We start from the raw sequence: 23,896 nt of genomic DNA, 5'->3' as shown, positions 1-23,896 counted from the left end.
TGCCTTTAAGGTTTATTGGCGCTCCGTACTTCTCCCTACGTCCGTGTACACAGCAGCGTTTTAAAAAGTCATACATTTTACTTTTGAGACTCTAATGCATTGTGAACGGAGTGGAGCTTTAGTATTGAAGTGGGAATAGCAAATTTCCTGTTGGTTTTAGCTGGAGGTTGTCAGTCAATGAAATATAGGTCTCGGTGAGACCTACATTGAGGTTTTTGTTTCATGTGAGTATGACATTTTGTTATAAGCGTTTTAAAAAGTCAGACATTTTACTTTTTGAAAGCGATAACGATCATTTTGAAAGCGATAATTTCCGATATTACATTTTAAAGCATTTATCGGCCAATAATAACGACAGTCCGATATAATCGGACATCTCTACTTCCGAGTGTTAATGACACAGTTTTGCATCTGTTGATATTCTAGTTTCAAGCATGTTCTACTCAATATAGGTCTCAGCAACAAGCTGTAATATCTTACTGACATCATTTAGGAGCAAAACCCTCAAAACAAGTAAAACACTCTAACATAAAATCTGCTTAGTGAGAAGAATTATCTTATCGGACAGAAAATAATCAACTATCACCCTTATTTGAGATATTTAATCTTACTTAGATTTCACTTTTTGCAGGGTACTTAATCACTTGAAGACAATTTATAGAACCACATGAAAGTCTTGGTTCTCCAACTTTGTTCACCACCTCAGAAAACACTTGGCTCTCCAAGTGCCACCGTCACGACCAACATTTAAAGTACAGTACCACAGTAGGGCTACGTATTCATTAAAAACAAAGCAGAGGTTTCATTAAACAAGCCTATTTCATATTGTTGGCCACTCTAACACTGTTTGAACAAAAGGAAACAAAACACTCGTCACTTCGGTGATTCTTTGGTGTGCCACCACTGTTTGATGTCACACCATGTGACATATTTGGCCTGCCACATCAAGTAAAGTGGCCAGTGAAAGCCTGGAAATAAAGTGTCAATAAAGCATAAGATTTGCATAAAATCGCATGTGTCTAAAATGTATATTTATCTGATCATGACTAAGATATTTGAAAATGTTTTTGTTCATTAAAGTAAACACCTGAATTAGACGGTGTACCGATACGTTTTACTTCTGAGATGATGCCGATATTGCAGCCTTGATATTATCTGATACAAGCAGGAGTCAAACATGCTGTTATTGTTTCGTAGCGTGGAATGTTAGAAATGGTAGGCATGAAAAACACTTATTAACCATCTGAAATGAACGTATAGCCTCTACTGTCTTTAAGTTGAAGTGGAGTGGTCATTGTTTTTTGGGTTTTTTTTTTGGGGCGACACCCAGTGGTCACAATGATTTATGAAATGAATCCCATGACGCTGTTAGATGAACGATGCAGACACGCTTGTTACTGAACACTTCCTAATACGCTTCTGCCTTGGAACCTTTCTATATGTGAGCAATACCGTATTTCCTTCAATTGTATGCACCTGCCTAGAATTACTGCCGGGTCAAACTCGTCACGTCACGAGTGACACTTCCCCTGTCATCATTTTCAAAATGAAGAAGGCTGATTTCAATCATTTAAAATTGCATAAAGGGAAGAAGATTAAGAACTATTCAGTAGGATTTAAGGTCCAAGCTATTGAATATGCTAAAAAGAACAGTAAGCAGCGATGTTTTATTAATATACCGTAGCTGCGTGTGTCAAATATGAGTCATTAAATGACTCCCGCCTCCTGGTGGTAGAGGGCGCTAGCGATCCTTCTTGCGACTACTCGGCTGCAGAAGAAGTGACAACAAGCAGCGATCGTTTATTTTTTCCTCTCGCTTGCACTTTTAACATGGAGGATTACATATCTAAAATAAAAGTTTTCTAAACTGGACTTTCAATCGAAGCAGGAAGTAATAAAGGAAGATCTCCATCGAGACAGAGACTTTTAAAACTGAAGAAAGATAAGGAAGACTTCTATAAACAAGTTATCGATGCTTTTGATCAGAAGGAGCTGCGCATGGACTTCATTTATAAGTAAAGGTAAGACCATAATAACGTTTTTTTTATTAAATGTGCTTTTCATGATGGTATCCTTACATCACACTCAAATTTATAAGCGCAGGCCTAAATTTACCGCATGACTTTGGTAAGTGCCGGAGTGAGAAGAGGTTTTAAAATAATTAGCGCCCCAGTGGCATCCATCCATCCATCCATCCATTTTCTACCGCTTATTCCCTTTCGGGGTCGCGGGGGGCGCTGGCGCCTATCTCAGCTACAATCGGGCGGAAGGCGGGGTACACCCTGGACAAGTCGCCACCTCATCGAAGGAAATACGGTAAACTTCTGCCTTGGAACCTTGGTATGTGTGAGTAATATCCAACTATGACTATTGTCTACTCTTTTAAATTGACTGCAACATTGTTGAATTAAGGACACGTGTGTGCTTAGCCGTTGTGTAGCTGCTAGTAGGCCATAATGTTGACTTCTTTGAAATGACTGGAGCAAAAGACAGAAAAATGTGTGCTTACAGGAGGACATTTGGATGTTATTGGCTGCACAACTACCACAATAAATACATGTCCATGCAGTATATTCACTGTTACAAGCGGCCCTCTGAGCGGGGGCCACAATTGCCACGTGGCCCTCGGTGAAAATGAGTACTAAAATGTAGCACCTACCAAAAGATTCGTTGACGGGCAGGTATGCTTTCACCACAAAAATGGGCGTCCCCGTCACTTGAGACTCCTCAAAGACATGACCTCGCTTCTTGTTCAGCACGCTGTAGATCCCGCCCACCACGGCTTCGGGACACTGGAAAAAGGGCACAGGCGGACTTTTAGATGAAACAACACAATAGGAATAAAAAATGTCATTGACTACACACTCTTACTCTTAGAACCCAAAAAATATTTTAATTTCACTTTCACTGCTTTAAAATTTTCAACAACTTCAAAAAATCCATTGACGCAAACTTTTTATGATTTTATTTTTGTCTGATGTTTTTTTTTTTGTCAGGAATCTCTCTTATAATACACTTTTTCTAATGGGGAAATGGCAAAAATGTTCAGAGGGTAATATTTGAGGTTGGGTAATTACATCCTTGACTAGGTCTTTAATTCACAACAACATAGATTTTGATCCAATAAAGCAGTAGATCAAAATTATTATTTTTTGTCATTTCAGTGAGCTACAATGAGAGAGACCGGTGACATGACTTGGTTAAGTTTGTTTTGTTCACAAGTGTGTGTCTGTGTGTGTGTGTGTGTGTGTGTGTGTGTGTGTGTGTGTGTGTGTGTGTGTATGTATGTATGTACATATGTATGTACATACGTGTGTATGTAAGTACACGTACGAACGTACGTGTATGTATGTACGTATGTGTGTGTATGTATGTATGTAAATACGTACGTACGTGTGTGTGTATGTATGTATGTATGTACGTACGTGTGTGTGTACGTACATACGAACGTACGTACGTACGAACGAACGTACGTGGGCGTATGTATGTATGTACGTGTGTGTGTGTGTATGTAGATACATTGTGTGTGTGTGTGTGTGTGTGTGTGTGTACGTACGTACGTGTGTGTGTATGTATGTACGTACATGTATGTATGTACGTACGAACGTACGTGTGTGTATGTATGTATGTACGAACGTACGTGTGTGTATGTATGTACGTACGAACGTACGTGTGTGTGTGTGTTTACGTACGAACGTACGTGTGTGTGTGTGTGTATGTATGTACGTACGAACGTACGTGTGTGTGTATGTATGTATGTACGTACGAACGTACGTGTGTGTGTATGTATGTATGTACGTACGAACGTACGTGTGTGTGTATGTATGTATGTACGTACGAACGTACGTGTGTGTGTATGTATGTACGTACAAACGTACGTGTGTGTGTGTATGTATGTATGTACGTATGTGTGTGTGTTTGTGTATGTAGATACGTGTATGTATGTATGTACGTAAGTAACTACGTACGTGTGTGTATGTATGTACATGTATGTATGTATGTATGTACGTACGAACGTACGTGCGTGTATGTATGTACGTGTGTGTGTGTATGTATGTATGTAGGTACGTGTGTGTATGTATGTATGTGCGTGCGTGCGTGTGTGTATGTATGTAGGTATGTGTGTGTGTGTGTATGTATGTACGTGTGTCTGTGTGTATGTATGTACGTGTGTGTGCACGTACGTGTGTGTGTGTGTATGTATGTACGTACGTACGCGTGTGTACATATGTGTGTGTATGTACGTACATGTGTATATATGTGTGTGTATGTATGTATGTACGTACATACGTTTGTATGTACGTACATACGTGTGTATGTATTTACGTGTGTGTGTATGTATGTGTGTATGTATGTACGTACGTAAATGTGTATGTATGTACGTACGTAAATGTGTATGTATGTATGTATGTACGTGTGTGTGTGCACGTACGCGTGTGTGTATGTATGTATGTATGTACGTACGTACGTACGTACGCGTGTGTGTACATGTGTGTGTGTATGTACGTACATGTGTATATATGTGTGTGTGTGTATGTATGTATGTACGTACATACGTGTGTATGTATTTACGTGTGTGTGTATGTACGTACGTGTGTGTATGTACGTACGTGTGTGTGTATGTACGTACGTGTGTGTATGTATGTATGTACGTACGTAAATGTGTGTATGTATGTACGTACGTACGTACATGTGTATGTATGTACGTACATGTGTATATGTGTGTGTATGTATGTACGTACGTACGTATATGTGTGTGTATGTATGTATGTACGTACGTACGTACATGTGTGTATGTATGTATGTACGTACGTACGTGTGTGTATGTATGTATGTACGTACGTACGTACGTACATGTGTGTATGTACGTATGTACGTACGTGTGTGTATGTATGTATGTAGGTACGTGTGTGTGTGTGTATGTAGGTACGTGTGTGTGTATGTACGTACGTACATGTGTGTATGTATGTACGTACGTACGTACATGTGTATATGTGTATGTATGTACATACATGTGTATATGTATGTGTGTGTATGTACGTACGTACGTACATGTGTGTATGTATGTATGTACGTACGTACGTGTGTGTATGTATGTATGTACGTACGTACGTACATGTGTGTATGTATGTATGTATGTAGGTACGTGTGTGTGTATGTATGTAGGTACGTACGTACGTATATGTGTATGTATGTACGTGTGTGTGTGCACGTACGCGTGTGTGTATGTACGTACGTACGTACGTACGTACGCGTGTGTGTACATGTGTGTGTGTGTATGTACGTACATGTGTATATATGTGTGTGTGTGTGTATGTATGTATGTACGTACATACGTGTATGTATTTACGTGTGTGTGTATGTATATGTGTGTATGTACGTACGTGTGTGTGTATGTATGTATGTACGTACATAAATGTGTGTATGTATGTACGTACGTACGTACATGTGTATATGTGTGTGTATGTATGTACGTACGTACGTATATGTGTGTGTATGTATGTACGTACGTACGTACATGTGTGTGTATGTATGTACGTACGTGTGTGTATATGTATGTACGTACATGTGTGTATGTATGTATGTACGTACGTGTGTGTATGTATGTAGGTATGTGTGTGTGTGTATGTAGGTACGTGTGTGTGTATGTACGTACGTACATGTGTGTATGTATGTACGTACATACGTACGTACATGTGTATGTATGTACGTATATGTGTGTGTATGTATGTACGTACGTGTGTGTATGTACGTGTATGTGTGTATGTATGTACGTACGTATGTGTGTGTGTATGTATGTATGTATGTATGTACGTATATGTGTGTATGTATGTACGTACGTACGTACATGTGTGTATGTATGTGTGTATGTATGTACGTGCGTACATACGTGTGTGTACGTACGTATGTACGTACGTACGTGTATGTATGTGTATGTACGTGTGTATGTACGTACATACGTACGTGTGTGTGTACGTACGTATGTACGTGTGTGTGTACGTACATACGTACGTACGTACGTGTGTGTGTATGTATATATGTATTTTTTATATAGAGATAGATCTAGATTGATCAACACACATAGATAGATGGATCCATACAGATCGATCGAGACGGATAGATCTTTACATAGATAGCACTTAAACGTAGAATATACATAGAAGATATTTATATTATTTATAAATCATACATATGATATAAATTATTTATTATTATTATTGTCTATCGTGAGCTAACTGTGGTGCTGAATTTCCCCCAGGGATCAATAAAGTACTTTCTAATCTATTCTAGATAAATCTATACATAGATCTATCTAGGTAGATATGGCTATCTATATATCTATAGATACATCTATAGATCAAATGAGACATTCTCTATTAGATGCAACGTTATTGGGACCATGATTTATGTCATCATTTGTTCACACCTCATATGGAAGATACTTTTCCTTCTTCATGTCTCAAGAAGGGTAGACACACACACACACACACACACACACACACACACACACACACACACACACACACACACACAGACAGACAGACAGACAGACAGACAGACAGACAGACAGACAGACAGACAGACAGACAGACAGACACCTACCTGTATCTCCACCAGGTACACAGGCTCCATGATGCGAGGCTGAGCAGTGAGCTGGCAGGCGTACAGAACCCTGCGAGCCGTGGGGATGATCTGCCCGCCCCCCCGGTGGATGGCGTCGGCGTGCAGCGTCACGTCGTGGATGTCGAACCGGACAGCTCGCATGTTCTCCTCACACAGCGCCCCCTGCAGGAGGAACCCAGCGACACCATTTAAAAAAAATCCAAACTGACCAGCGACAAAGCGACTGAGTTCACCTCCTTGGTCGCCCACTGGAAGCCGGCCACCACGCTGTCTTTGATCTCATTGAGGTACTGGACCCCCTTCGTCACGTCTATGAGCAGGTTGGGCCCGGTTCCTTCCGGACCGAAGCACCAGATCTTCCTGGCCTCGCCCACGTCCCATTCGTACTTCTCCGCCAAGTAGCGCGCGCGAGCTTTCAGTTCCTGGCGAACCGCGACGTCGCCCTTCTCGATGTCCTCCGCCAGGCCTTCTGGGAAGGGGCGGGACTTCATGAAGAGACGGTTGTGCTTGTTGGGGGACTTGGAGAGACACATCTGGTCCGACTCCTCCGACACGGTCTCCCTGTAAGACACGACCGGGTCCGATTTCTGCAAAAACACAGAAAGTCCTTTTGTCAAACTACTACTTTTTCAATTTTTTCTTTTAGGGGCGTGTCAACACAAATTTTCACTTCCAATACCATACCGATATTTAGCTTTGAGTGTTGGCTGATACCGATATCAACCAGACATGACATGAGCAGGAGTCATGGTTAGTACTAAAATTCGCTCCATTTTGTCCACTAAAGACGCCGAGATCATTATCCATGCGTTTGTTACGCCTCGTCTCGATTACTGTAACGTATTATTTTCGGGTCTCCCCATGTCTAGCATTAAAAGATTACAGTTGGTACAAAATGCGGCTGCTAGACTTTTGACAAAAACAAGAAAGTTTGATCATATTACGCCTGTACTGGCTCACCTGCACTGGCTTCCTGTGCACTTAAGATGTGACTTTAAGGTTTTACTACTTACGTATAAAATACTACACGGTCTAGCTCCAGCCTATCTTGCCGATTGTATTGTACCATATGTCCCGGCAAGAAATCTGCGTTCAAAAGACTCCGGCTTATTGGTGATTCCTAGAGCCCAAAAAAAGTCTGCGGGCTATAGAGCGTTTTCCGTTCGGGCTCCAGTACTCTGGAATGCCCTCCCGGTAACAGTTCGAGATGCTACCTCAGTAGAAGCATTTAAGTCTCACCTTAAAACTCATCTGTATACTCTAGCCTTTAAATAGACCTCCTTTTTAGACCAGTTGATCTGCCGCTTCTTTTCTTTTTTATCCTACGTCCCCCCCTTCCCTTGTGGAGGGGGTCCGGTCCGATGACCATGGATGAAGTACTGGCTGTCCAGAGTCGAGACCCAGGATGGACCGCTCGCCTGTGTATCGGTTGGGGACATCTCTACGCTGCTGATCCGCCTCCGCTTGAGATGGTTTCCTGTGGACGGGACTCTCGCTGCTGTCTTGGATCCGCTTGAACTGAACTCTCGCGGCTGTGTTGGAGCCACTATGGATTGAACTTTCACAGTATCATGTTAGACCCGCTCGACATCCATTGCTTTCGGTCCCCTAGGGGGGGGGGGTTGCCCACATCTGAGGTCCTCTCCAAGGTTTCTCATAGTCAGCATTGTCACTGGCGTCTCACTGGATGTGAATTCTCCCTGCCCACTGGGTGTGAGTTTTCCTTGCCCCTTTGTGGGTTCTTCCGAGGATGTTGTAGTCGTAATGATTTGTGCAGTCCTTTGAGACATTTGTGATTTGGGGCTATATAAATAAACATTGATTGATTGATTGATACTTGTATTGTTTTGTGGCCTGGAATGTTGTAAAAGTCCAACCACTAATCTCATTAGTGTCCATTTGTGTTTTGTGGTCACAATATTTCATGAAAGTAAGTTGAATGATGTTACTGGATACTTTTTCCTACTCTGCCCTGGAGACCTTGTGTGTGTGAGTAACATGCGGCTGTAACTATTTAAATAATAAATGGGTTGTACTTGTATAGCGCTTTTCTACCTTCAAGGTACTCAAAGCGCTTTGACACTACTTCCACATTTACCCATTCACACACACATTCATACACTGATGGAGGGAGCTGCCATGCAAGGCGCCAACCAGCACCCATCAGGAGCAAGGGTGAAGTGTCTTGCTCAGGACACAACGGACGTGACGAGGTTGGTACTAGGTGGGAATTGAACCAGGGACGCTCGGGTTGCGCACGGCCACTCTCCCCACTGCGCCACGCCGTCCCTATTTTGATACTCGTTTATATTGACTAATGTCATGTTTTATTTTAGACTGTGTATGTCCAGCTCGCGTGCTATTGTGCGCTCAGCTGTTGCGTAGCTGCTAGCTCCTAGTAGCCTACAGCCTACCATGGTCACCTTTTTCCTCAATGACTTGACTAAAATACAAGAAAAGACCAACATTGTTGTTATTGGAGGAACTGTATTTAACTGGCCCATATAGAGAGAGGCTCCAGCAACCCCCACAACCCCGAAAGGGACAAGCGGTAGGAAATGGATGGATGAATATATTATTTGTCCAGGTAAACACGCTGCAGTAATGCTCGTATCGAAAATTATATCTTAGATTTTAGATCTATTTTTTTTGTTAATTAGGCTGACCATATTGTGAAACCCCAAAAAGAGGACACATATATGCGTGCCAAGGCGGGCAGCACGCCAAGGCCAGGACTAGGTGAACATTTGCTTTATAAATATATTTATTTAAATAAAGCATTTTTTCTCCTCTGTTGAGAGTATACCAAAATAAGTCACACTTATATTATGTAACATTCACAGTTTTAGAAAAAGTACAGAGGAAGCAATATTCAAAATAACCTCTTGATTGTTTGATATAATAATAAATAAATAAATAATGGTATATATATATATATATATACCGAGGATGTCGTAGTGGTTTGTGCAGCCCTTTGAGACACTAGTGATTTAGGGCTATATAAATGAACATTGATTGATTGATTGAAGACAGGTTAATTATATTTTATCAAAAAACAGGTAACAGCCCATTCTTTAAATGTCTCTTCTCAGTCCAGTGGACCATTCTAATGTAAAAAAAATATATAAATAATGCCTCAAAACATTTGAAACAAAAACAGTTGTTCTCAGAGAATATACCATAGGTGAAGAGTATTTCACAAATCAGTTAAAACAACAAAAACAGAGGTAGCATTTCTGAGCCAATTATTTTAGGCTTCTGTAAAAAAAATAATGCAGAATCAACATTTAAAACAAAAAAAGGACCAACACTTCCTGTCAACAGCGTCACTTCCCTATCTTACCCAGAAGTCCCGCCCCCCAGCCAAAGCCATTGGCTAACACTCCGTAGCCAGCCGCTACAATATTTTCAGCTAGAATTCACCAACTCGAGTAATATATAAACGGTAACTTAACCCTGGACGTACATTGAAAGTACACGCAACCCTAATTCAAAATGCCGGACAATTAGGGCATTTAAAAAAAAAAAAAAACGCCCGGACACCCCCGCAAAAGAGGACATGTCCGGTGTGAAGGGGACGTATGTTCAGCCTATTGTTAATGCAATTTGATCAATATCCAATATCAATATCGGTTAGGGACACCTCTGATATCTATAGAATTAAGAATTGTAAGCTTGTCAAGCAGTATCAATATATACCCAGAGGTGGGTAGTAAGGCGCTAAATTTACTCCCGTTACATTTAAATACGTAACTTTTTGGATACATTAAACTTGTCAGAGTAATTTTATTTTAAAATAAAAACGCTACTTTTACTTCGATATATCGAGTTTCATTCCAATCGTTACATTTATTTATATCACAATGATCGATCATGCTTCCTGTCACGTGACGGTTTAGCCAATACAACGTAAGCGAGTAGTGACGTCATTCCACTTCACCAATCAAACAAGCACGAAGTACAGCTGCAGGACACTGAAATAGGTCAGTATTTTTAAAACATGATACAATATATCGACTTAGTTGTTTAATAAGTATCAGAATGTTCCCAAAGAAGACACTTTAATGACGTGACATGACGCCAGGACGTGTTTGAGATAACTGCTGAACAGAAACCTAAAACAGTTGACTAAAAAGCGAACATTTTGTATGTTTCTGATCTTCCTAAAAAACACAAGTGTCATTTGAACACATTAAAACATTACCAACAACATCAAAACGCAGTGTAAATATGTAAATTATATCCGTAGCTTTAAAGTCACTAACGATGTATTAGCATGTAGCATTATCTTCTTCTACTGTATTTACATCTAATATAGATGAACAAGCTGAAAGGAGCACAGTCGCCCCCTAGTGTAGGAGAGACACACTGAAATATTTGACTCATTTAGTACATAGAAACGTACTGACTGTAAAAAGTGACATCAATATTCAATGTTTACTTGCAAGAACATTTAAATATTGTCATCTGTCTCTGTAGAAATGTTCACATTTCAACTTACAGGAATTCTACTTCTAACTCGAAAAAATATGTTGAAGTAAATTGAAAATGAATTGTTTTACACACACACAGGCACGCTTACACCAACTATAATTGTATTCCATCCATTTTTTACCGCTTGTCCCTTTTGGAGTCGCAAGGGGTGCTGGAGCCTATCTCAGCTGCATACGGGCGGAAGGCGGTGTGCACCCTGGACAAGTAGCTACCTCACCAAAGCAATTGTATTCCAAGAACCATTAAAAATAGCTACTAAAAAATTCAGAAGTTACTCAATACTTGAGTAGTTTTTCACAGAATACTTACTCCAGTAATTATTTTGATGGCTAATTTTTACTTTTACTTGAATCATATTATTTTAAAGTAACGGTACTTTTACTTCAGTACAATTTTTGAGTACTCCTCCCACCTCTGAACATACCGTAAATTCTGGACTATAAGCCGGTACTTTTACGCTTTGAACCCTACGACCTAATTCATGGATTTTTCTTCGCTGACGGCAAAAATTGTAAAAATGTTTTAATTAAAAAAAACAAATACACTGAGGTGCTTTATTTCTTTTTGCTATGGCGCCATCTTTTGGACGAATTAGCTCACTGCAGATGCTGCAGTGTCCTTCCACTTATCTGTAGTGCTTTTTTTCCCCTCCAACCACAGCGCTGTTCAGTCTTCTAGCAGTCCATAGCGTTTCTACTTCATTCATCACTCCAACCAGCATTTGTAAGTTTTATAACATAACTAAAACTATTCATACTTACAAAATCATCCCATTTTTGATAGTAGTGTTTTCATGCTGATTCCTACGAGCTATTGTAGTGTAATGACTGTAGCGTTGTTACCATTAGCTAGTATGCTAACACGTGTCTGTGTCAGTATAATTTACTTACTATGGCATTCTTTTTTGTGTTGTTTCACAAATTCCTCAGAAAATTCACCAAAACGTCACAACAGTGGAGTTATTGAGTCTGTTGATTGTAGAGCTAGCTTACGCAGCTAGTGGGTCCATGACGATGACTTCTGTTTTGTTTGATCGACCGTTTTACTGCCTTGTTACGGCAACCGTTTGCAAACAAGGTATGTAAATAAACGCTTACAAAATATTTTTGCGTAAATAACTAATTATTTATGAGGCTTATAGTCTGTCCATCCATCCATCCATCCATCATCCTCCGCTTATCCGAGGTCGGGTCGCGGGGGCAGCAGCCTAAGCAGGGAAGCCCAGACTTCCCTCTCCCCAGCCACTTCGTCTAGCTCTTCCCGGGGGATCCCGAGGCGTTCCCAGGCCAGCCGGGAGACATAGTCTTCCCAGCGTGTCCTGGGTCTTCCCCGTGGCCTCCTACCAGCCGGACGTGGCCTAAACACCTCCCTAGGGAGGCGTTCGGGTGGCATCCTGACCAGATGCCCGAACCACCTCATACCTTATAGTCTGGTGCGGCGAATATATGGAAAATATATATTTTTTTTAATTGAGTGGGTGTGGCTTATATATGGAAAATGTACATATATTTATTTTGTGGGTGCGGCTTGTATTCCGGTGCGCTCTATATTCCGTACCCGCTCAGTGGCCTTGTGGTTGGACTGAGTTCAAACCCCGGCCGAGTCATACTAAAGACTATAAAAATGGGAGCCATTGGCACTCAGCATCCATGGTTGGAATTGGGGGTTAAACCACCAAAAATTATTCCCGGGCGTGGCTATCACTGCTGCCCACTGCTCCCCTCACCTCCCAGGGGGTGAACAAGGGTGATGGGTCAAATGCACACCACACCTGGTGTGTGTGTGACTATCAGTGGTACTTTAACTTTACCGTTAAAATAGGGTATATTTAGTTTGTATCGGAGCTGGTCGGATTGTACCTTGAGTGGAATGCAGGCGTGGTCCTCCTCCAGGTCCTTCAGGCAGATCTCCAGGTGCAGCTCTCCCGCTCCTGCGATGATGTGCTCCCCGGACTCCTCGATGATGCACTGCACCATGGGGTCGGACTTGGCCAGGCGCTTCAGGCCCTCCACCAGCTTGGGCAGGTCAGCCGGGTTCTTGGCCTCCACGGCGACTCGGACGACGGGACTGACGCTGAACTTCATCACCCTCAGGTTGTGGGCCTGCGGAGGCAAGGGGGCCCGTCACCGCCGGGGTTCGGAACCGGGGATTTTGCCAACACAAACAAGCGGGTACTTGTTCATAAGTGGTGATGGTCCCCGTCTTCACCAGGAACTGGTCCACTCCAACGAGTCCCACGATGTTGCCGCAGGGGACGTCTTCAATGGGCTCCACGTAGCGGCCCATCATCAGGATGGTCCTGGACGACAAGGTGTTGAGGGGGAAAAAAGCCTCATTGCGTCGGTGCGGATGTGCTCACCTCTGAATGGGTTTGATGTAGAGATCTTCCTTCTTGCCAGGAGTGAAGTTGGGCCCCATGATGCGCACCTTCTGGCCGGTGGACACGCAGCCGGAAAACACGCGGCCAAATGCGTAAAAGCGGCCCTTGTCGGTGGTGGGGACCATCTTGGAGATGTACATCATGAGAGGAGCTTTGGGGTCGCAGTTCTTGATGCCTGGGAGGAGGACACAGGAAGTGTTCAGCGACACACGAGCGCCGGGAGGCGAGCGACATGCAGCACTGACCCATGGCGGCTTCGTCGTCTCCGGGCCCCTCGTAGAGCAGCTCGCAGCGGTACCTCTGAGCGGTGACGGGCGAGGGCAGGTGGATGGTGATCATCTGCAGCAGGGCCTCTCCGGCCGGCAGCCAGCGACGCATCACCGCCTTCAGCAGGGGCTTGCCCTCCTTCTCCTTGTCCTCCGCGTCCAGCTTGATGTCCAGCTTCTCCAGCAGTTTGGCCGTCTCGTCCTTCTTGAAATTCATGATGGCGTCAAACACCTGAGGGGGGGGGGGGACGCCGTGAATACTTGAGCGCAGTCGTCCACGCAGCAGAAATAGTTGCGCTTCACCTTAAAGATGGGGTCCAAAATGAACTGGCAGAAAGAGCGGGGATTCTTCTGGCCATCGGGACCGTTGGCGGTCTTGGTGAATTTGCCAGTTTTTGGATCGACATATCTGCAATTTGTTTGGTTATAAATACACAGCATGGAAATGTGCGGCTAGACTTCACAAGGACGAAGATAAGACCTTCTGGAGGAAAGTTCTGTGGGCTATAGAGCGTTTTCCGTTCGGGCTCCAGTACTCTGGAATGCCCTCCCGGTAACAGTTCGAGATGCTACCTCAGTTGAAGCATTTAAGTCTCACCTTAAAACTCATCTGTATACTCTAGCCTTTAAATAGACCTCCTTTTTAGACCAGTTGATCTGCCGCTTCTTTTCTTTCTCCTATGTCCCCCCCTCCCTTGTGGAGGGGGTCCGGTCCGATAACCATGGATGAAGTACTGGCTGTCCAGAGTCGAGACCCAGGATGGACCGCTCGCCTGTATCGATTAGGGACATCTCTACGCTGCTGACCCGCCTCCGCTTGAGATGGTCTCCTGTGGACGGGACTCTCGCTGCTGTCTTGGATCCACATTGAACTGAACTCTCGCGGCTGTGTTGGAGCCACTATGGATTGAACTTTCACAGTATCATGTTAGACCCGCTCGACATCCATTGCTTTCGGTCCCCTAGAGGGGGGGGGGGTTGCCCACATCTGAGGTCCTCTCCAAGGTTTCTCATAGTCAGCATTGTCACTGGCGTCCCACTGGATGTGAATTCTCCCTGCCCACTGGGTGTGAGTTTTCCTTGCCCTTTTGTGGGTTCTTCCGAGGATGTCGTAGTCGTAATGATTTGTGCAGTCCTTTGAGACATTTGTGATTTGGGGCTATATAAATAAACATTGATTGATTGATTGACATTGAATTCCATCAATGTTCAACTCAAATAGCATCTGTTTGATAGACACATGACGGATGTTTCTTTTACCTGTCTCCCCACAGCTTCTTCATCATGTCTTCTACTTTCTTACACCTTTCTTCCGGACCCATCTGAGCCTCGCCTTTGGCGGCAAACTTGGCCACGTACATCTCGGCAAACTGCTTCAAGGTGAACGCCCAGCCGTGGAGTCCGGAACCGAAGCCGACCGTGCCGACAACGGGGTCGATCTGCGGGTGGAAAGAATACTGGGAATGTTCCGGAAGTAGCAACACAAACGTTGATTCGGCAAAAAAGGCTGCCTGAGATGGAAAATTGGGGTCGGAATTTATAGTGAAGTGAAGTGAATTATATTTATATAGCGCTTTTCTCTAGTGACTCAAAGCGCTTTACATAGTGAAACCCAATATCTAAGTTACATTTAAACCAGTGTGGGTGGCACTGGGAGCAGGTGGGTCAAGTGTCTTGCCCAAGGACACAACGGCAGTGACTAGGATGGCACAAGCGGGAATCGAACCTGCAACCCTCCATTTACCCTATAGGGTAAATGGAAGTTTTGAATTGTATATTACGAAATAGGCAAAAAGTGGAGATTTTCACGTATAATTACTTTAATATGTGTTGTACTTTTTAACTTGTCGATACATGCTTATTCTTAGGCAGTAACAAGCTACATGTAGCTATGCTACGTAGCTTAACTACATTTTCCTGTAGCTTAGCTACCTTTTAGAGCAGGGGTCGGGAACCTTTTTGGCTGAGAGAGCCAAAAAGCCAAATATTTTAAAATATATTTCCGTAAGAGCCATATAATATATATTTTTTTAACACTGAACACAACTAAACACGTGCATTTTTAAGTAAGACCAACATTTCTAGAGTATAATAAATGATAAATGGGTTGTACTTGTATAGCGCTTTTCTACCTTCAAGGTACTCAAAGCGCTTTGACACTACTTCCACATTTACCCATTCACACACACATTCACACACTGATGGAGGGAGCTGCCATGCAAGGCGCCAACCAGCACCCATCAGGAGCAAGGGTGAAGTGTCTTGCTCAGGACACAACGGACGTGATGAGGTTGGTTCTAGGTGGGATTTGAACCAGTGACCCTCGGGTTGCGCACGGCCACTCTCCCCACTGCGCCACGCCGTCCCTAATAATAGGTCTCTTATTCTTTGTAATAACATTTTTATTCGGAAGCTAACTGTGGGGGGGGGGGGGGGGGGGGGGGCGTGGCCTGCGGGCCTGCAGCAACAGGTGCGTAAAAGGCCCACCTGGGCCTTGTTATCTAATCACCTGTCGCTCTGTTATAAGCAGCAGCCAGGAGGAGAGACGGGGTTGGGGCTGGAAATACTATTGCTGGAAAGCAACTGGGAGACTTATTGAAAAATAAAACAATATTGTAACCCTGAAACCGGCTCTCATGTCGGTGCTTGGGGGTCGGAAGAACCCCACACTAACCAATAATAAATAAATAACTTCTTACCATTAACGCAACTTCTTGAACAGGTGCGGTAGAAAACAGATGGATGGATTCAAAATGCATGAGAATGTTTTATATTTTGAACGTTATTTTGAACACTGTGATTACAAGTGGATTTATCCGAGAGCCAGATGCAGTCCTCAAAAGAGCCACATCTGGCTCTAGAGCCATAGGTTCCCTACCCCTGTTTTAGCGCTATGTAGCTAGGTAGCTTATATCAAAGACACAAGCTATAAAGAGAGAAAATGGACTGTGAATAATGAAATATGGAGAACATCCAAGACGACTGGTTGGTGTTCTTATGATGAGTCACAATTGGCTAAGGTTAGGGCCGAACATTACGGACTGGCCAATCAGAGGCAAGATAAGGCCAGGAAGCAAAATCCTAACTAATCCCATACATCACATCTCATTTTTACGACTGAGCTAGAATGAAAGCGAAAGGACTTGGTTGAGTTTATTCAAGTCTTGAATACATTTATATCTGCCATGTTATACATGAATGTTAGAGTGTCCACCCTGAGATCGGTAGGTTGTGAGTTCAAACCCCGGCCGAGTCATACCAAAGACTACAAAAATGGGAGCCATTACATCCCTGTCTGGCACTCAGCATCAAGGGTTTGAATTGGGGGTTAAATCACCAAAAATAATTACCGGCCGCGGCCACCGCTGCTGCTCACTGCTCCCCTCACTTCCCAGGGGGTGGACAAGGGTGATGGGGTCAAATGCAGAGGAGTAATTTTACCACATCTAGTGAGTGTGTGACAATCATTGGAACTTTAACTTTATTTTGCATTGCATTTCAGTGGTTAAATGGCAGTCTGACTCATTTCCGCTTATCAAAGCTCGAAGTATTATGTTCGTAGTTTTCTGATAGTTACAGTAGGAGGCACGATTACACCAAAGCATTATTTTCTTTTTTTTTTCAATCTGCAAGAATGAGATTCATTCGGTCTTTATAGAAAAAGCTTAGTCACATAGCAGGATTGCAGTCTTTTAAAAACAACAGTTATAGTGGGAGTCAATGGGACTAAAATAGGTCAGTTTGTATACTTTATGTTTATATCCTATTATAACCTTTTTGGCTAAGAGAGCCATGGAAGCCAAATATTTCAAAATGTATTTCCGTGAGAGCCGTGTAATATTTTTTTCGTGCTGAATACAACTAATTGCGTGCATTTTTAAGTATGACCAACATTTTTAGGGTATAATAAGTCTCTTATTATTTTTAATAACATTGTCCAGGGTGTACCCCGTCTACCGCCCAAATGCAGCTGAGATAGGCTCCAGCGACCCCAAAAGGGACAAGCGGTAGAAAAATGGATGGATGGATGTTTTTCTGAAGCTAACCAATAATGTTCGAGATGCCACCTCAGTAGAAGCATTTAAGTCTCACCTTAAAACTCATTTGTATACTCTAGCCTTTAAATAGACTCCCTTTTTAGACCAGTTGATCTGCCGTTTCTTTTCTTTTTCTTCTATGTCCCACTCTCCCTTGTGGAGGGGGTCCGGTCCGATCCGGTGGCCATGTACTGCTTGCCTGTGTATCGGCTGGGGACATCTCTGCGCTGCTGATCCGCCTCCGCTTGGGATGGTTTCCTGCTGGCTCCGCTGTGAACGGGACTCTCGCTGCTGTGTTGGATCCGCTTTGGACTGGACTCTCGCGACTGTGTTGATCCATTATAGATTGAACTTTCACAGTATCATGTTAGACCCGCTCGACATCCATTGCTTTCCTCCTCTCCAAGGTTTCTCATACTCATCATTGTCACCGACGTCCCACTGGGTGTGAGTTTTCCTTGCCCTTATGTGGGCCTACCGAGGATGTCGTAGTGGTTTGTGCAGCCCTTTGAGACACTAGTGATTTAGGGCTATATAAGTAAACATTGATTGATTGATTGAAATAAAATACTTCTTACTATTAAGGCAATTTCTTGAACAGGTGCGGTAGGAAACGGATGGATGGATTAAAACGCATGAGAATGTTATATATTTATGAACGTTATTTTTAAAACTGTGATCACCAGCGGAATTATTCATTACTTATCGTGTTAAGCAATGTCAGTAGAAGCATTTAAGTCTCACCTTAAAACTCATTTGTATACTCTAGCCTTTAAATAGACTCCCTTTTTAGACCAGTTGATTTGCCGTTTCTTTTCTTTTTCTTCTATGTCCCACTCTCCCTTGTGGAGGGGGTCCGGTCCGATCCGGTGGCCATGTACTGCTTGCCTGTGTATCGGCTGGGGACATCTCTGCGCTGCTGATCCGCCTCCGCTTGGGATGGTTTCCTGCTGGCTCCGCTGTGAACGGGACTCTCGCTGCTGTGTTGGATCCGCTTTGGACGGGACTCTCGCGACTGTGTTGATCCATTATAGATTGAACTTTCACAGTATCATGTTAGACCCGCTCGACATCCATTGCTTTCCTCCTCTCCAAGGTTTCTCATACTCATCATTGTCACCGACGTCCCACTGGGTGTGAGTTTTCCTTGCCCTTATGTGGGCCTACCGAGGATGTCGTAGTGGTTTGTGCAGCCCTTTGAGACACTAGTGATTTAGGGCTATATAAGTAAACATTGATTGATTGATTGAAATAAAATACTTCTTACTATTAAGGCAATTTCTTGAACAGGTGCGGTAGGAAACGGATGGATGGATTAAAACGCATGAGAATGTTATATATTTATGAACGTTATTTTTAAAACTGTGATCACCAGCGGAATTATTCATTACTTATCATGTTAAGCAATGTCAGTAGAAGCATTTAAGTCTCACCTTAAAACTCATTTGTATACTCTAGCCTTTAAATAGACTCCCTTTTTAGACCAGTTGATCTGCCGTTTCTTTTCTTTTTCTTCTATGTCCCACTCTCCCTTGTGGAGGGGGTCCGGTCCGATCCGGTGGCCATGTACTGCTTGCCTGTGTATCGGCTGGGGACATCTCTGCGCTGCTGATCCGCCTCCGCTTGGGATGGTTTCCTGCTGGCTCCGCTGTGAACGGGACTCTCGCTGCTGTGTTGGATCCGCTTTGGACGGGACTCTCGCGACTGTGTTGGATCCATTATGGATTGAACTTCCACAGTATCATGTTAGACCCGCTCGACATCCATTGCTTTCCTCCTCTCCAAGGTTCTCATAGTCATCATTGTCACCGACGTCCCACTGGGTGTGAGTTTTCCTTGCCCTTATGTGGGCCTACCGAGGATGTCGTAGTGGTTTGTGCAGCCCTTTGAGACACTAGTGATTTAGGGCTATATAAGTAAACATTGATTGATTGATTGAAATAAAATACTTCTTACTATTAAGGCAATTTCTTGAACAGGTGCGGTAGAAAAAGGATGGATGGATTAAAACGCATGAGAATGTTATATATTTTGAACGTTGTTTTTAACACTGTGAGAATTATTCATTACTTATCGTGTTAAGCAATGTCAGCTAAGATTTATCCGAGAGCCAGATGCAGTCATCAAAAGAGCCACATCTGGCTCTAGAGCCATAGGTTCCCTACCCCTGTATTATAAGAATGTTGCAAACAAAAACAATGCAATTTTCTATTAAAAAAACAACTAAAACTTCAAACTGAACAATGATGTTACATGAGGACCTCATGTAATGCCCATTTTGGGGCATTACATGAGGTCTATTTCCGGATGTGTGTGTGAGGCCTACCAAAATGTTGCCCATAGGACCTCCCTCGTCCTCGCCGTACGTGGAAATGATGACGTTGACGTTCTCCACAATACGCTGGAAGGTGCGGAAGAGCTCGTCCGGCTGCAGCTGGAGCTCCAACAAGGCCCGGTCCATTTTGTTCATCATCAGAACGGGCTTGATGCGCTCGGCGATGGCCTGCCGCAGCACCGTCTCCGTCTGCACGCACACCCCTGCGTGAGGACGTGAGCGGGTTAAGTGTGCGTCGAGGGAGAGAGAGGGAGAGAGGGGCGTTTTAGGACGAGCGGGTACCGGAGACACAGTCCACCACCACCAGGGCTCCGTCGGTCACCCTGAGGGCCGCCGTGACCTCGGAGGAGAAGTCCACGTGACCCGGAGAATCGATGAGGTTGATGAGGAAGCCGTTTCCATCTTTGCACTGCTTGATGAAGGCCAAGTCTTTGTCGCCCAGTTCGTAGTACAAGGAGATGGCCCTGCAGGAACACAACATGGACAATCTGATGCACAAACACCTGCGCAGGTGGGGAGACGAACCCACAATTGTACTCCAGTGAGAGTACCGTTACTTTAGAACAGTGGTTCTTAACCTGGGTTCGATCAAACCCTAGGGGTTCGGTGAGTCGGCCTCAGAGGTCAAAACACACCCAACTCATCGTCTCAATAAAAAGTTCTCCCTATCGGCGTATTACGGGTACGGCAACGGCAGAAGTCACACTGGTGTGTAATTTGTTGTGAGTTTATGCAGTCTAGTGTGAGTTTAGTGTCAGTTTTTGTTCTTTGAACAAGGTCTCCCGTCCAAAGGCAAAACCCAGTAATTCAATTTTGGTCAAAACTGAGCTGATAATAATTGTACTCCAGTGAGAGTACCGTTACTCTAGAACAGTGGTTCTTAACCTGGGTTCGATCAAACCCTAGGGGTTCGGTGAGTCGGCCTCAGGGGTTCGGCAGAGGTCAAAACACACCCAACTCATCGTCTCAATAAAAAGTTCTCCCTATCGGCGTATTACGGATACTTCAGGTCTGTCTGTCGTTATAACATTTTTTTAATTTTGTTTTTTATGTTTATGGCATTTATGTCAAAACCCTTTTTTATATGACAAACACACAAACTATGCAACATTTTCCCCCAAAACATTTCAAAGTGGAATATTTTTAAGTAATTGGAACCCTAAATAGGTCAATAATTCATAACAATAAAAAAAGAATAAGTGTTGAAAATAAGCAAAATGTATATTTATATTTTTTTACTTTTAACGCTTAAGTCCGTAGCTCTCTTGATTATAAGATTTTATAATTTTTTTCATACTTTTTTTGTTTGTTTGATGCCCTTTTTGTGAAAGAAAACTTAGTTTCGCACAAACTATTCAACATTTTCCCCAAAAACATTTCAAAGTGGAATATTTTTAAGTAATTGGAACCCTAAATAGGTCAATAATTCATAACATTAAAAAAAGAGTAAGCGTTGAAAATAAGCAAAATGTATATTTATATATTTTTCTACTTTTAACGCTTAAGTCCGTAGCTCTCTTGATTAAAAGATTTTATAATTTTTTTCATACTTTTTTTGTTTGTTTGATGCCCTTTTTGTGAAAGAAAACTTAGTTTCGCACAAACTATGCAACATTTTCCCCAAAAACATTTCAAAGTGGAATATTTTTAAGTAATTGGAACCCTAAATAGGTCAATAATTCATAACAATAAAAAAAGAATTAGTGTTGAAAATAAGCAAAATGTATATTTATATATTTTTTACTTTTAACGCTTAAGTCTGTAGCTCTCTTAATTAGAAGATTTTATAATTTTTTTCATACATTTTTTGTTTGTTTGATGCTCTTTTTGTGAAAGAAAACTTAGTTTCGCACAAACTATGCAACATTTTCCGCAAAAACATTTCAAAGTGGAATATTTTTAAGTAATTGGAACCCTAAATAGGTCAATAATTCATAAATAGGTCAATAATTCATAACAATAAAAAAATTATTAGTGTTGAAAATAAGCAAAATGTATATTTATATATTTTTTACTTTTAACGCTTAAGTCTGTAGCTCTCTTGATTATAAGATTTTATAATTTTTTTCATACTTTTTTTGTTTGTTTGATGCGCTTTTTGTGAAAGAAAACTTAGTTTCGCACAAACTATGCAACATTTTCCCCAAAAACATTTCAAAGTGGAATATTTTTAAGTAATTGGAACCCTAAATAGGTCAATAATTCATAACAATAAAAAAAAGAATAAGTGTTGAAAGTAAGCCAAATGTATATTTTTATTTTTTTACTTTTAACGTTTAAGTCTGTAGCTCTCTGATTATAAGATTTTATAATTTTTTTCATACTTTGTTTGATGCCCTTTTTGTGAAAGAAAACTTAGTTTCGCACAAAATATGCAATATTATCCCCCCAAAATATTTGAAAGTGAAATTGTTCCAGTGAAGTAATTGGAGCCTCAGCAGGTCAAGAACAGTCCGCATGGCAGCTTTGTGTCATTAGTGTCAACATTGCAACTTTTACTTGTTACATGTCACTGTTTCCTCTTTAATTACACTTTTTTATGTTTAAAATTGTCATTATAGTATTTTTTAGAATGGGCCGGGGGCCTTTAACAAATTAGCTGGGGGCCACAAATGGCACTGCTCTAATGTTAGTGATGGCCACACGCAGTGTGTCTCTCCTACACTAGGGGGCGACTGTGCTCATTTCAGCTTGTTCAGCTATATTAGATGTAAATACAGTAGAAGAAGATAATGCTACATGCTAATACATTAGCGGTAGTGACTTTAAAGCTACGGATATAACAGATAAGTATATGTTTACACTACTTTTTGATGTTGTTGGTGATTGTTCAATGTGTTCAAATGACACTTGTAGTTATTAGGGTCACCAGAGACACGCAAAAATATCGCTTTTTAGTCAAGGTTTCTGTTCAGTAGTTGTCTCAAACACATGCTGGCGTCATGTCACGTCATTAAATTGTCTTTTTTGGGAACATTCTGATACTAATTAAACAACTAAGTCGGTCTATTTTATCATATTTAAAAAAAAATACTTACCTATTCCAGCTTCCTGTAGCTGTACTTTGCGCTCGTTTGATAGGTGAAATGGAATGACGTCACTACTCACTTACGTGGGATTGGCTAAACAGAGTCACGTGACAGGAAGCAGGCTCCCTGACATGACAATACGTTAAAGGCCTACTAAAATGAGATTTTCTTATTTAAACGGGGATAGCAGGTCCGTTCTATGTGTCATACTTGATCATTTCGCGATATTGCCATATTTTTGCTGAAAGGATTTAGTAGAGAACATCCACGATAAAGTTCACAACTTTTAGTCGCTAATAAAAAAAGCCTTGCCTGTACCAGAAGTAGCAGACCATGTGCGCGTGACGTCACGGGTTGTGGAGCTCCTCACATCTGAACATTGTTTACAATCATGGCCACCAGCAGCGAGAGCGATTCGCACCAAGAAAGTGATGATTTCCCCATTAATTTGAGCGAGGAAGAAAGATTTGTGGATGAGGAAAGTGACAGTGGAGGACTAGAAGAAAAAAAAAAGACGAGGGCAGTGAGAACGATTCAGATGTTTTTAGACACATTTACTAGGATAATTCCCTACCTGCTTATTGTGTTACTAGTGTTGTAGTGAGATTATATGGTACCTGAAAGTCTTAGAGGCGTGGTGACCACCAGTGTCTCCGGTGGGAGGAGGTATGAGAGTCCGCAGCTGCAGGAGGACGCAAGCTCCGCTCATGTCTACGGTAAGAGCCGACTTA

At 42.4% G+C, this 23,896-nt stretch overlaps 1 protein-coding gene across 1 annotated transcript in view; it reads right to left on the bottom strand.

The window, feature by feature from the left end:
* The window catches only part of LOC133568056 (elongation factor 2b), a 35,710-nt gene that overhangs the window by 3,086 nt on the left and 8,728 nt on the right, over window positions 1–23,896 (bottom strand). Inside the window, exons 3-13 of the mRNA XM_061919762.1 lie at window positions 20,419–20,600; window positions 20,128–20,339; window positions 15,025–15,203; window positions 14,068–14,173; window positions 13,744–13,996; window positions 13,478–13,673; window positions 13,294–13,417; window positions 12,978–13,220; window positions 6,858–7,211; window positions 6,604–6,786; window positions 2,660–2,792 (exon numbers count right to left, since the gene is read on the bottom strand). Coding sequence (XP_061775746.1) covers window positions 2,660–2,792; window positions 6,604–6,786; window positions 6,858–7,211; window positions 12,978–13,220; window positions 13,294–13,417; window positions 13,478–13,673; window positions 13,744–13,996; window positions 14,068–14,173; window positions 15,025–15,203; window positions 20,128–20,339; window positions 20,419–20,600 — 2,165 coding nt within the window. The remainder of the gene's footprint in view (window positions 1–2,659; window positions 2,793–6,603; window positions 6,787–6,857; window positions 7,212–12,977; window positions 13,221–13,293; window positions 13,418–13,477; window positions 13,674–13,743; window positions 13,997–14,067; window positions 14,174–15,024; window positions 15,204–20,127; window positions 20,340–20,418; window positions 20,601–23,896) is intronic.

Source organism: Nerophis ophidion, linkage group LG14 (assembly GCF_033978795.1).
Source record: "Nerophis ophidion isolate RoL-2023_Sa linkage group LG14, RoL_Noph_v1.0, whole genome shotgun sequence".
Classification (NCBI taxonomy): Eukaryota; Metazoa; Chordata; class Actinopteri; order Syngnathiformes; family Syngnathidae; genus Nerophis; species Nerophis ophidion.
Note: the sequence above shows the minus strand (reverse complement) of the source record. Positions and strands in the feature narration are given on the sequence as shown.